The sequence below is a fragment of the Xylocopa sonorina genome, chromosome 3 (genome assembly GCF_050948175.1).
Source record: "Xylocopa sonorina isolate GNS202 chromosome 3, iyXylSono1_principal, whole genome shotgun sequence".
Taxonomy (NCBI): Eukaryota; Metazoa; Arthropoda; class Insecta; order Hymenoptera; family Apidae; genus Xylocopa; species Xylocopa sonorina.
The window spans coordinates 15,070,185-15,083,478 of record NC_135195.1 but is presented as its reverse complement, the minus strand read 5'-3'; the positions used below and the strand labels follow the sequence as shown (position 1 = coordinate 15,083,478).

Sequence of the window (13,294 nt, the reverse complement as noted above, 5' to 3'; positions counted from 1 at the left end):
ATGTTGCGTCTATTTAAAGTGTCGCAAATTATTACGTTGTATCGTAATAAGGCACAACAATGTCCATGAGACTCTAGTTTGAGTCTGGTAGTATCGCCGGTAGTTTAGACACGGCAACTATATTATATTGGTTCGTGTATTAGAAGCCAGATTGAAATTCGTAAAGCGTACGTGTTGTTATTAATAATTTCCTACGAAAAATGGATGCATCCTTATCGTATGCTACTTAAGACACGTATTCGTAAACGTTTAATCAGAATTTTGAAAAAATGTAAAACATCGGTAATATAGATATCTGTTAAATACACGGCTATGAATATAAGGGACCTATTGTCACATAGGCGGTGCTTTAGGTCGTTTAAGCAACTGTCAGTTTCTAGGATTCGATACATAAAAATAGTTTCAATTATTCAAATGTGAATTAATAAAGCAATTTCTATTTAGATATTAAGAGTATTTGTGATAAAATAATTCAGGTTTGTTGAACAACTTGTGACGTTCGTGTTCATTTACACAGCGTCGTTTCCCATCAATTGAACTGTTTCACCTTTATTCGTCGTACACCATTAGATACGAATGCTGTCTGGCTGCATGTAATCGCGTAGAATAATTGTAATACATCGACAGAAATTTTAATTAACCTCGTCGTTCGCGTAATATGGCGCAATACTTCTATTAATTGTCGTACCTTTTTTATGACAGCTCGCGAATCACTCGTCTGATATTTTCATTGTATTTCGTGGTGTTCCATGCTTTTTTTCATTTATTAACAGCATTATTGTGCGATAGATAAGTATAATTTAAAACCTAAAAGTAACTTAAAATATAGAAATAATTTCGTGTACGATTAAATTGATATACCCTTGGTTATGCACATGTAATGCACGTATATTAAACAGTGTTGTAAAAAGTTAAGTATAGCTGTCTAACTGTTTCAATTCTGTACATATTTACAAAATAAAAATTGTTGTTATTGTCATATTAAGTTAGACGATTGAAGATTAAAAGTTCTAGCGTAATGTATTCATAGGATTAAGATTTTACTAATGATTCATACGCGTGATAATATACCAGTGTTATTCATAGATGTGTCATACAAATCTTACGATTGCATTGAATATTTTTATGTAAATGGAAATATGTAATCTTGTGCAGGAAACTATTCGTATAGAATTTTAAATGCATTTCTTTGTGGCTCTTGAGTTTCATAACTATATTCACTTTTTATAAAGCTAGAATACATTATGATAAGAATTATACTCTATTTTCAGAATGGCTCACAGTTCTCAAACATATGGGTCCACGGATCAACGGACAGATGTACCTGATGTGGGATTCAGTCCCACCGAACTTTATAGTCTCAGTGAGAATATTACTACTAATATATATACAATTAACACAAGTTGGAGGACACTGGAACGTGCATACAAAAATATTGGAACCAATAAAGATAATCAGGGTTTAAGAGATAAGGTGTAAGTAATCATAATAACTTATTATAAGATGATCTGAAAGAAGAGTAAAGTGTTTTAATGGCATATAGTATTGTATAGTAATAATGTACACTAGATTTATGTTTAGTTTATATTCGTAATTTATTTTGTATGTTTTCCTTTTTTCTATGGAAAAAGGCACGTAACGCAATTAAGCACAAATCAAGTAGTAACCCAAACAAGCAAAAATATTGCAAGACTGACAGTGCTAATGAGGAGGGGAGATAAACAACAGAAACTGCAAATCGAGAAGCTCACCACCGATTTTAAAGATGCAGTAAGACGATACTCAGATATGCAAAAGGTGAGAAATACTTCATTAATGCATTATGGTCCACTGTGTGATTGCTTCAAAGACAATACAAATTCTATTATACGTAATTAAGTATTTAGAGCATAATATTATTAAATATTTGTAATTTCTTTTTGCAATGCAATTTATAGTCAATTGCGGAGAAAATGAAGAGACATATTTTGCTTACGACTAATGTAGAACATTCAATGGATCCAGAGGAAGAGGAACAAGAACTTTTACTCCAAGTTCAAGAGGATGAACACAGAGCCACACAAAGGTTTGTCAAAATACTCTCTATATTAATATTTTCATACAAGTGATATCACATTGACTGCGTATGTATTTACAATCCTACATGTGTACATATAGGTTCAGCGTTGTAATAATAGCAATATATATTTGTCACTGTTTCGAAAACTACAAATTTCTTGGAATTAGGATAACAGCATTGTAATCGTTGAGAAATAAGCTTTTAATTGCTCGTTGTCCCAAATTAGAGTGATGTCAATCTCTTGTTTTTCGTGCTTAGGAGTCTCGAATTTCAACAAGGTTTACTGTTAGAGAGGGAAGATAGAATAAAACGGATTGAAGGTGATATCTTGGATGTGAACCAAATAATGCGCGAACTTGCGGCATTAGTCTATCAACAAGGCGATACATTGAGTAAGCAATTCTGCTTCAACCCCATGGAAATGTTTCGTTATGTTATCAATTCTCAAAATGACGTTTTCATTGCAGATACTATAGACAACCATATGGAGAATGTACATGGGAATGTTGAGTTGGGCGCGCAAGAATTAGTCAAGGGAAGTAATTACGAAAGTAAATATCGACGAAAACTTCTTGTTCTACTGTTACTTGTGATGATAGTCGTTGGTGTACTAATTACCATTCTAGTCTCTAGATTAAGTTAGCGCTCCTGATCACCGTAGATACTCTGCAAGCATACGAAGAAGGTTGTCTCAATCTGTATCATTGGTTGTAGAAAACTACTATCGTGAAAAAATTAATAATTGCCAGTTTATATACCGGACATGCAATATGGGGAGAGGATAGACTTGTTTTATATTGATTTCTAAATTGATTAACGTATAACTCTAACATGTTATTCTTGTTTATCTTCAAGCTTGAAAAATATCTTGTACTTTTGTTGCACATTACTTGTTCTATTTCTTACTTTGATTCTGTAGCAATTTGAGTTTGTTAACTCAGATTGAAGTGGCACATAATGAGGGTATTCGGTATCTGTATTACATTTTATATTACAGCTCTAATTTTCTACAACCCGTTGTCTAGGAAGAAATTTGCCGTCTCATCAGCCGTCTTCACATTCTTACTTAGCACTTCTAGTTGTCGCCTTACTTACAAAAGTGGTGGGTGCAAACTAATTTACTTCAGTGTAATTGTTTTACATATGGTTTTTGTTGGTCTGCACTACGTGTAACTTGTCCTAGATATTCAAAGTGTTAGAGCAATACAGAGTAAGAAGGGTTATTTAACTCTAGGAAAAACTACTACTTTATAGGCGATGACTACCTTTGCTAGATATTTAAAGTCTACAGCTTTTAGTGTCGGTGTTCATCGTTGGGCTATAATAATCTATAAGGTCATAATGCTTCTAATTCGTTTTTAATTTTTTTCATTCTCCGCTAAGTATAGAACTTGAATCTTTTGAAACAAATTTTTTGTTGAAGGTATATGAAGAATGCAGTACGAAAAAGTATCTTTAAGCGAGTTAAAAGTGTACCTAAAAGTTTGTTTCAGAAAAATTCATTTGCTATCGCTAAATAAGAAAAATGATGGTGATCGTCATATCTTATGTGGTTTTTCTACGAAAACAGTACTGCATAATACATAAGATGTTACTCTTCTATTTCAGATTGCAAATATGGTAAATCACGATAATACGTGGATACTGTTACTTATTGTTTTTAATTCCAATGTATATTTAAATTTGCGTACTCTTTCTTTTGGAACTCATAGCATTACTGTTTTAAATATGACAATATTACGATACTTCCATTCTAGCTCAATATCTCGCCACACTGAATTTTACAAGTCTGTGGTTTAAACTAATTCATTCGATTTAATGTGTTGGGCTTAATTGGTATCGTTACGATTAGAAATGTTTTAATCTTCACATGCAAAAGTCGTGTAAATCGAGGGGCAAGTGTATTACCGAAATTTGTTGCCGAGCATACAGCTCCTTCGCTTTTACTAATTGATTACTTAAAATAGCGCGTTAATGTACAACATGTGGTGTTCAGAAGTAGAACAATAATACACATTTTTACTTCGCTTTTTATCTATGCATAATACAGGTACTAAGAGAATATTGAAAGAAATAGGTATCCGACTATACATACAGTAGGAGATGTTTATCGATGATTTTCTTAAAATTATTAACAAGTTCATATTTTTATAAGACTGTACGCGTATCATTGCAACGTTCGTTAATAGATATGTAATAATTTATCGAGATGGGAACGAAAATATGAAAAACGGACGGGAAAAAAATCGTATTCTTAATCTAAGCGCGGATAAATTGTATAAATGGTGAATATATAATTTTTACAATAATTATTTAATAGAATTGTAACATCCTTTTGTCACGGATTGCTTGTATGTCTGCTGAAGCTTGGAACGCTAACAACGAGGAAGAAAACAGAATCAATTAGCGTATTAGATTGAGACAACCATTTTCTGTAGATCAATTTGACTCTTGATATGATTATTAGGCATTCCAAAATCTAAAAGTCCAGTGATTACATTATCATTAAGGTTATAACTTGAATATTGTATATATATACAACTAACTATTGACATTCAAAATAAATTGCATTATATATGAGTACCAACATTGTTACGTCGTTAACGTGTACGCAGATATCGGTTTACAACTGTTTCGTTCTAACAGTAACGAAACTACGCGATATATACAGGCTAGTAAGTGTACAGTAGGACCTTGATTACGCGAATGAAGTTCGATTAATTAACTAGTTTTACTGTATTAGTTATGAAATTACGTTTTTTTCTTTTGTTTTTTGGAATGTGTCATGTTGTTTGTAATATTTTATTACTTTAAGAGGTACAAGTCTTTATTTATCGAAGAAATAGTAGGAAAAGAAGAAAGCAATACGTTTTATAAGATTTCAGCTTCACTGAAGTTCACAATAGCATTACTTTTCGTGAATTTTTTCTACCTTGATATTCTGTTTCGTTCTTTTTCTGAAATAATTTGCTGTGAATATCAATCGTGTGATAAAGGCCATATATACATAAAGTAATTACTTGTAATTACTTGTAAACAAAATGTGATAAAAAAAAGAAATATAGATAAAACTTTATTAAGCTTCGGAAAAAGCAAGACAATTATCGTTTGACGACTTCATTATCACAATATTTATAATTTATTGGCAATCGTGATGTACAAATTATGCTGTGTTATCAATACGTGGAGATAACAGTTTAACGTTCCGCATTGACGTTTTATTTATCGCGCATAAATTGCTCAGCTTTGTTTTATATACAAAATATATATGTCCATTTGTTATATGTATATATTAATAGTTTAATATCACTAAAAACTTATTTCATATTACATACCATGTTCTATATTTTATGATAGTTACTTTTATATTTACAAGATTATTTAAAAATTTGCGACGAACAAATTTATATTTTTAATAATTATATCCCTTAATCATTATATACGCGTAACAGTCATTTATAACAGTATAATTTATATAGCTCGAAGAATATCTAATATACATTTATATATTCTATATATCATAGTGTACAAAGAAAAAAAAGTATTCGAACGAGGAATACTATACAACAAGAATAAAACGAATGCATAGTAGAAGCATAACTTTTATGTTATACTACCTTGAACTGAACGCGGATGAATACTAATCCGTAACATGGTACTTGGAAATTTATATTTAAATACTCGATAAAAAAGAAATTTATAGAATAAATCGTAGAACATTCAGTCTTAATTCATGTACGTATCATTTTTGTTCTTTATAAACGACGAAACGTCACTTAAATGTGCGTAAGTATGTCGATAATTACAGTTGGAAGCAAAATAGAATGATAGTGACGACGCTAGCTATATTGCGTGTATAGATTCTCGCATCTTTCTAAGCTTTTATCTTATTTTGTTGCTGAGTTCGTCTAGCTTTTATTCTCGCCTGCAAAGTGAGCAGAAGGCCGGCGAGTACGTCGTGATTGGGCAGTTTCTTGGCGAACAATAAACGTTTAACCGAATCGTCGTAAGTTAATAAAGCTACCATGTTTTGCAGCAAAAATCCTTGACAATATTCTAAAAGCTGCGTGGCATTGTAGACCTGAAAATTATTACACGACTGCACTTCGTTTCTTCAACTGTGTTTGCAAAGATATAACTTTGCGCAAGTATCTATGGGTCCATCATAATTTATGCACGAAGGAAAACTTTCGATTAAAGATTTGGAGAAGATACCATACCTTTGCATGAATGTACATAGAAACGATATTGTCGAGATCAACCATTGATGAACATTGAGCCTCGCAAAACCTAAGCAAGCCGTCCAGTTGGAAGAAATTTGCAGCAGCCATCAACTCCAACACGTCGCTTTGATTAACTTCTAATGTGGCACAACCACCATGGTACAAGAACTCCATAACCATCTTAAAACGAAATGCAAGTTTTAAGAAGATGACTGGAATTGATTGAAAATGATTTAGAACATTATCCTACCTGGAAAATGTGGTACCGGATATCGTTAATTTGTACAATAGGAGGATTTCCTTCGCATAATTTCGAGCTCAACATGTTTCTGAATCTTGGCGACGACGTAACCAGAACGATTTTATGGCCGTAAAAAACTCTGCCTTCCACTCTGAATTGTACATCGCTCAACTCTGGATTATTTACAAACTTCGGATCAATTCTCGATCCACTGGAAAGTGTAGTGTCCCTGATGGGTTTTATTGGTTCCCATCCGAAGCACGTGCAAAATATGTCTGCGAGGAGAAGAGTCGTGCCTTCTTTCTGCGCATGAAATACGGGCAACATTTAAAAATTGAAGATTTACAATAGGACATCACAATCTTACAGCATGATCAATCAAAATGAAAACGCGAAGTGTGACTCACCTTACTATACCTAAAAATGTTAAACAACAACGGAAGACATTCTTGTACGAACTGCGTCGAGTAGTCATCTGGGCATACTTGAAGGAAATCTTGAAGCAATTGATCGATCACTGAATCTAATCTCATTTCGTGCGCCGTTGCGAGACTGTGCATCCAACAGTGTAACGTCCAACCGACTTTTAATCCACGCAGTTCCATCGTGATATCTGTAAAATTCGAATTCAAGCAGAACTTTGTGTAAACCGTGCTTTTAAAGACATTCTTAGAAATCTTTATTATTAGGAAAGCCACGATAATTGTGAGATATATGCTAAAGAAAGTAACGGCTCCGTAAAGTTATTAGTATTACCTAAATGATTGCTTTCAGCGCTATGGTACATCGCCTCTTGCAAAGCTTTAGTCTGGACCTTACTAAACACCGGCTCCTTCCCTTCCCTTCTGTTTCCTCTTCCATCTACAGTTTGCTGTTGCGGGCTACTACCTGCGCTACCTTCCGCAAGGATTTCTTCTAATGATAACACTTCCTTTTCCCCTCGTTTCGCCGAGAAATTTAACGGATGAGACAATAACTGATGAAGACAACTCCTTTGACCATGAGCTGTCGCCACTGATATTGCGCTACAAATGAGGAACAACTTAATCATTTAAACAATCTGATAGTCTGGTATATTGTAAATCTTCTGAACAGTGAACGTGTGTTAAACGTGTGTTGCAGTTTATATTGTATGCGGTGATAGTGTACATGAAACCACTTACCTGTAACATCCACGCTGAGCAGAACCAGAGTACGAGAACGAATCCTTTATGAGAGTTGACAAAAATGGTTGCGCTCCGTGAGCTAAAAGTAACGCCACCATCTCGTTGTTGCCGGAAGCTGTGGCTGCTTGCAACGGTGTAACCGTAGATTTATCTTCGCTCAATTTAGCACCACCTTCTACCGCTGCGCCTCTCTCCAATAATATTCTAGCAATGTTACTATGTCCTAACAGAGCCGTATATGTTAAAGCGGTCCAGTGTTGTGTCTCTGCATTGAATCCAGTTTGACTGCAGCACGTATTGTTGGAAACGTTGCTCGTCGCGCTTGGCGAGCCGGAAGATGAATTTGGGGACTGTGCGTTCTTCCCTGGAGTCACAATACCGGACGACGCGGCTGGACTTTTAACACTCGACACGCCTGGAGTTACTGGGGTCTTAGAAGGTGTGTTTGCCGACTGTCCACTAGTCGGAGGTGGACTTTCGATGTTCAAATCGGCCCCAGCGTCTAACAAAGCTAAAACAGCCGTTTCATCTCCGTTGATACACGCTATCATTAGAGCTGTGAAGCCACTGTCGTTCACGGTGTTGATTTTTGTCGATGGCAAGAGAGGCATGGCTTGGGCTATGAGGTCTGTACGGCCGCTGGTTAACATCTTGAAGGCCATGTCCATGGTTAGGAGGCGGACGTATTCGGTGTCGTCGATACGTTTCGAGCACACAGAGACTTCCTCGAAGCTACGGAAAATGTTGACATATAATCTTGCAAGATATAAATCCCATCTTCTCTCATTAGTGCATGAATTGTATTATGTATTACCATATTGGTCTGACCGGACAGTCCACACCAGGCAATAGTAATCTCGCAGCTTGATTAATATCATCTTGATCTACAACCAATCCGTGCCTGTGTTCTGCGTGAGCAGTCGCTACTCTCAACCACTCGACCAGCGGCGGAAGCACGACGTACGCTCGTTCGTACGCGAGTTCCTGAATCCCAGAACCTCGCTCGCCATGCTCTAACTGCATTAATATTACTGCGTCAGATTGTATTCCAAAAATAATGTCAGTCGATGAGTAATTCGTGCACATCTATGCGGTTATAGGAAAGTTGAGTGTGTAAATAAAGTAAGTATCGAGCGAGCAAACCTGAGAACACCTCATGTAATAAAACAGAGCGTTCAATGCCTTGGTTGTCAGTGGTATAGGCGAACGTCCTGCTTGTGCCACTTTTGAGATTAAATCCATCAGCTCTGACATCGATCCCACGCAGGTTGTTAGGAGAGACGGTTCTAACGCGGATCCTGCAGCGTCCCTTCCGCTGCGGGACGATGAAGAGGAATTGAGGGAACTGACGCTGGCCCAGCGTGGCATAGCAAGTGCGCCTGCAAATTATGTGATTGGGTAATTAGAGATAGTAAGTCTAATATTAAACGTGAAATAATTGTAAAAACGTGACATTTTTCGAGAGATGCTGACGCTAGACGATTCTACCTGATGCCGTTCGACCAGCGTTTAGATGCGCGTACGGTTGAAGGAGGCCCCATAAATCACCGCTATTCGCTATGGCATGCTCCAACATGGTCGCGGTCAACGTTGTATGAGGATCAGTCGGTATGCACTGCAACAATATTTCTTCGAGCAGATTTTCGATTCCAGCGGTCAAATATATAGCCGCGTACTCGTGTATCATTCTTCCTAGCCGTACATCAGACATCCAGCGAAGAAATCGTCCCACCGGTAGTTGTAGTCCGGATCGAGATGCTTTCGATTGCTTCAGCTGATCGCCAGATACGGCGAACATCGCTGCAGCCCGTAAGCATGCCTGTAAAAGGTATATAAGCTGACGAATGTTTTGTATTAAATCATTATTGGATCGCGATAAATTCTAACTGCGTATTTATGGTAACGATAGTTTGCTTGGAAACGGGTAGTGGTCCAAGGTCATTTAAAAGAGTAGTACACCTTTCATTCTCCCTGCACTACATCTACTATTATACTCCGATTTTTCTGAGATGCTTTCTACGTCGATAACTTTATATTATCAGATCGCACGTTACCTTGGTCATAGTTCCCACTAAAAGCAAGACATGTACAAAACAAAGGTTCATAGGAATTAGTAAATGATACTGGCTGTTACAAGGTTCATCTGTCTTGGCTTACCTACTTGTAGCGGGGTTAATTACAAATTCCATTAGTTGAGTTAAACTCTAATAAGAATGAACTAGAATCTACTAATATATCTCGTGTTCTATCTCACGTACCTTGGTGCAAGAGTCCGCCAAGGCCGGACAGAGGACGATCTTAAACGCGCTGTACACCTCGTGCTTGCTGCAGAGACCGACAGGCTTGGCTAGTCTCTGGGTTTCTCGGCCGATTCTAACCAGCGCCCGCTGCAGTAGATATGAGAGCCGGGGTATCGTCTCCATAGAGACCTGCTCCATGTGCTCCCTGGTGCGACCATTCTGCAACATGCGTAGCACATCGTGGTGCGTCCACGGTAATTGCTGTAGCTCTACCAGTCGATTATGAGAGTCCACCCAAACGAACTCGTCGGCGCTGGTCACGTTGGTGTTAATGGTCTCCAGACTTGAGTGTCTCATCAGCCTCCTTACAGCTGGTTCTGAACTCTCGGAACCGCTTAAGGAGGAGTAGGTAGAGGAAGACTTGTGGGAGCGCATTGTAAGCTGCTGTATAGCCAATTTGATGTCTTCTAGACCGGAGCCTGACCAGGGGACCTGTAACTACGGTAAAGCGATCCGATAAAGAAACTGAGGGGCCATGATGAGTAACGTGTAGAAGTACGAAGCATTAATTCGATGTAATCTATTGTAAATTGACAACGTGCCAGTAACTCTGTTGAAATACTCTCTTGAACTTCTTCCTCTGACTTAAGGAATACAGTAAGAAAGCAGGGTTTCTTCGATTACATGGGATCATTGGAAAACATAGTTCTCAAAGATAGAAGAATGTGAATGTTTGCGTGAGTATATATATGTATCATTGTAAGAAGGACACCTTGACAGGTGTAGCTCTGTGTCTGTTGCGATTCTGTCCAGATCTACTCCTGCCATTTCTCTGGGTAACCGAGGCCGATAAGCGGTCGTCCTCTGGCACAGAGTTCAGCTGTTGGGGACTGTGCGCCCTATGGTGACGATGCGGTGGTGAACTGCTGCTCGTGTGCCCACCTGTGTCCGACATGCTTGCGTGTCCGGACGATCGATTCTCATCCGACGAGCTATTACCGGTACATTCCGGTCGCCTCTGGAAAAGATAGTCATACTTTAAAACATTCGCCCTTTGACACCGTGAGTATATACACATATACGTATATAGCCGCACAAGACGTATGAGTATACTTGTTTAATTGTAATAAGTTTTTAAAATATGTTACAACGGTCGTTTGACAATTTTATCGAATGCATTTGGATAATGTGATCCAAGCGATGCGCAGAGATGTCTGCGAAAGGAGTCGAAGATTAATTATATATATATTATTTATTATTATTGTATTTGGCTCAAGAGGTTGAGGAAGATCGGGAAGTGATAATGAAATTTGAGAAGCACTTTGAAATACCTGAAGCGCGCGAATTTCGTGTAAACTAAGGTGATGGTGTTGAGAGTGATGAGGATGCTGAGGCGTTGGCGTTGGAGCAACGCTGTCCGTGTCCCTTTCCGCCACCATGTGTACCATATTGTGTACGCCGTTTTTTGGAGAACTTTCCGTGAAATCCTTCGAGTATGGAGGGCAATATAAATCTCGTCCGCTGCCGCCGGCGGGTCTAAAGGAAAAAAACATACGTCAGAAAGATAAAAATCTCTTTTCGAGAAATTACCATTTTAATATTCTCCAGAATTCCGTTTTAAATTAAATGAGTGTTTAATTCTTCTCTGCTTTTCCTCTAAATTGCCAGACACATTTTCTCTTTCACTAAAATTATAAATCATTTTATGTATCGGTCGCACTGCTTTCCAAGAATTTCAAAAATTGTACTAATTAGTTGTTATCACAGTCTCTCTCTCCCTGTACGTTCCGTATGTTTCCAAACTTTCGAGACGTTCATAGAAATAACGAAACAAACAATTTTGTTCGAAACCTCGGCATTAGTATACATTAGTCGCGCGAGTAGGCCGTTTCGTAGGGAGCACGTTACAGAAATGTTAAATAAATAAAGTCGATACTCGATATCCTGTTAGGTAAGTTTCTCGTTAATTGCCCGCCAAATAATTCAGGCAAGCCTGTGCGCCGGTTCGATTCTCGTTTCTTTTCTTCCTTTTTTTTAACTCGCCTCGAGAAAGCGAGCACCTAAGGAAGAATATGCATCCGTTCCGTTGTGTTCCGTTGAAACGGTTCAGCTTCGAGGAAAATCAGTGATTCCGACCGGGCACGGGTAATCTACGAGCCAACAAAACTCTGTAATCCCTTCATCGGTGATCGAAGAGATAAATAGGACGGTAAGGGTGGACTTCTGCGACGAAACGTAATAATTTACACGTTCTGATGTGATCCTGCGATAAATCGTATTTGTAGTTTACGACTTTGTGTCTTCTGAAAGGACAAGAAGGCATTCTGATATTACGTACGACACGAAACTAACAATATATGTAGCAATAAGCATATATAAAATAACTAGAATTAGAAGGATGTATAAAAAAATTTGAAAATTTGAAAATTAGTTCGGTCACAAAACCAGCCAATCATTCTCTCCGTATATATAATACCATTGAATCATTAAAAGCGCTCTCTATAGATGAGAATTAGTTCGCGAGGGTGGCTCGGTCGATAAGAACCGTCGATAAAAATCGCCAAGCCACGGTTTCTCGTGTGCTCGATTCTCCGCTCCCGAAATCCCCTCGATGTTACGTAACCAGCGATTGCACGCGAGCTAGCGCCGTTCCGGTGTGCAAATTAGTAGCGTTGCCGGCCGATACGATAGTAACGAGAGATTCACGTGATCGATAAGTACGTATCGACGAGGACAGATCGTGATCCACGTGTGCTCTGTAAATCTCGAACCGGAGCCCCTGTTTCTTTTTTTCTTTACCTCGGAGGCGATTGTTCGTCGCGCCAGATGCTCGCGAGCCACGAATTCTTTCTTGGCGAGTGAATGGCCGGGTACGGAAATAAATTCGGTTTGTGCCGGACGAGGAGAAAAAGTATCGCGTTCCAAAAATCTACGGGTCGTCCTCCCAACGATGCACCCGAGCCTGTAATTAATCGTAAGGGCCGGTTTCTGCGTAAGCATACGGCGTTCAGGCTCGCGCGTTTCCCATTAGGTCGCGTTTCCATCGCTCTGGCCGCGTGCTCTGACGGTTTGGAATTGAAATCGTTGAGAAAAAGCTTCAATTTCTAGCCGCCACGTCGAGTAGCCGGGTGAGCAAGGGGTTAATGGATTAAGTAAAGGCGGTTTGATCGATGGAAATTCTCTGGATGGAAATTATATACGTCGTCGGGTGAATAATGTTGATGTGGCTGCGATGGAGAGAACAAATCGACTTTGCTCGCTTTCCACCGGCGAATCAATGTGTGTCCAAGAGGGTAACGGCGTTGAGGTACACGCGAGAATTGATTGGTAAGTTTTATCGTGGAATCTACGGAGCTTTTGGCAAA

At 38.3% G+C, this 13,294-nt stretch overlaps 3 protein-coding genes across 7 annotated transcripts in view; 2 read left to right on the top strand and 1 right to left on the bottom strand.

The window, feature by feature from the left end:
* Positions 1-13,294, top strand: part of LOC143422434 (E3 ubiquitin-protein ligase RNF14) — a 223,599-nt gene that overhangs the window by 63,676 nt on the left and 146,629 nt on the right. The gene's annotated exons all lie outside the window — the stretch shown is intronic.
* On the top strand, positions 145-3,680 carry Syx13 (syntaxin 13). Of its 2 annotated transcripts, none has more exons than XM_076892880.1 (6): positions 145-167; positions 1,272-1,475; positions 1,632-1,797; positions 1,938-2,065; positions 2,318-2,451; positions 2,527-3,680. In XM_076892880.1, exons 2-6 carry the CDS (start codon positions 1,273-1,275, stop codon positions 2,700-2,702), a joined length of 807 nt encoding a protein of 268 aa, XP_076748995.1. In that variant the 5' UTR covers positions 145-167; position 1,272; the 3' UTR covers positions 2,703-3,680. The 2 variants fall into 2 exon arrangements, with proteins under 2 accessions (XP_076748995.1, XP_076748994.1); XM_076892879.1 differs by lacking the exon at positions 145-167 and adding an exon at positions 316-476.
* LOC143422469 (ankyrin repeat and BTB/POZ domain-containing protein 2) overlaps positions 5,012-13,294 on the bottom strand; it is a 35,869-nt gene continuing 27,586 nt past the window's right edge. For 3 of the 4 annotated variants that reach the window (XM_076893133.1, XM_076893134.1, XM_076893131.1), the window contains 12 exons: positions 11,261-11,465; positions 10,702-10,947; positions 9,948-10,427; positions 9,178-9,508; positions 8,833-9,068; positions 8,504-8,706; positions 7,687-8,421; positions 7,280-7,548; positions 6,931-7,136; positions 6,533-6,826; positions 6,280-6,462; positions 5,012-6,140 (listed from right to left, as the gene is read on the bottom strand). In XM_076893133.1, the coding sequence (XP_076749248.1) occupies positions 5,934-6,140; positions 6,280-6,462; positions 6,533-6,826; positions 6,931-7,136; positions 7,280-7,548; positions 7,687-8,421; positions 8,504-8,706; positions 8,833-9,068; positions 9,178-9,508; positions 9,948-10,427; positions 10,702-10,947; positions 11,261-11,465 (3,595 nt within the window). In that variant the 3' untranslated portion in view covers positions 5,012-5,933. The remainder of the gene's footprint in view (positions 6,141-6,279; positions 6,463-6,532; positions 6,827-6,930; positions 7,137-7,279; positions 7,549-7,686; positions 8,422-8,503; positions 8,707-8,832; positions 9,069-9,177; positions 9,509-9,947; positions 10,428-10,701; positions 10,948-11,260; positions 11,466-13,294) is intronic. The other variant, XM_076893132.1, reaches the window with a different exon arrangement.

Bases quoted from the DNA above. Each gene is read 5' to 3' on its own strand.
- Syx13 (XM_076892880.1), top strand. From the start codon at position 1,273: ATGGCTCACAGTTCTCAAACATATGGGTCCACGGATCAACGGACAGAT. The intron at 1,798-1,937 runs GTGAGAAATACT...TGCAATTTATAG, and splicing joins GATACTCAGATATGCAAAAG to TCAATTGCGGAGAAAATGAA. The intron at 2,066-2,317 runs GTTTGTCAAAAT...TTTCGTGCTTAG, and splicing joins GAACACAGAGCCACACAAAG to GAGTCTCGAATTTCAACAAG.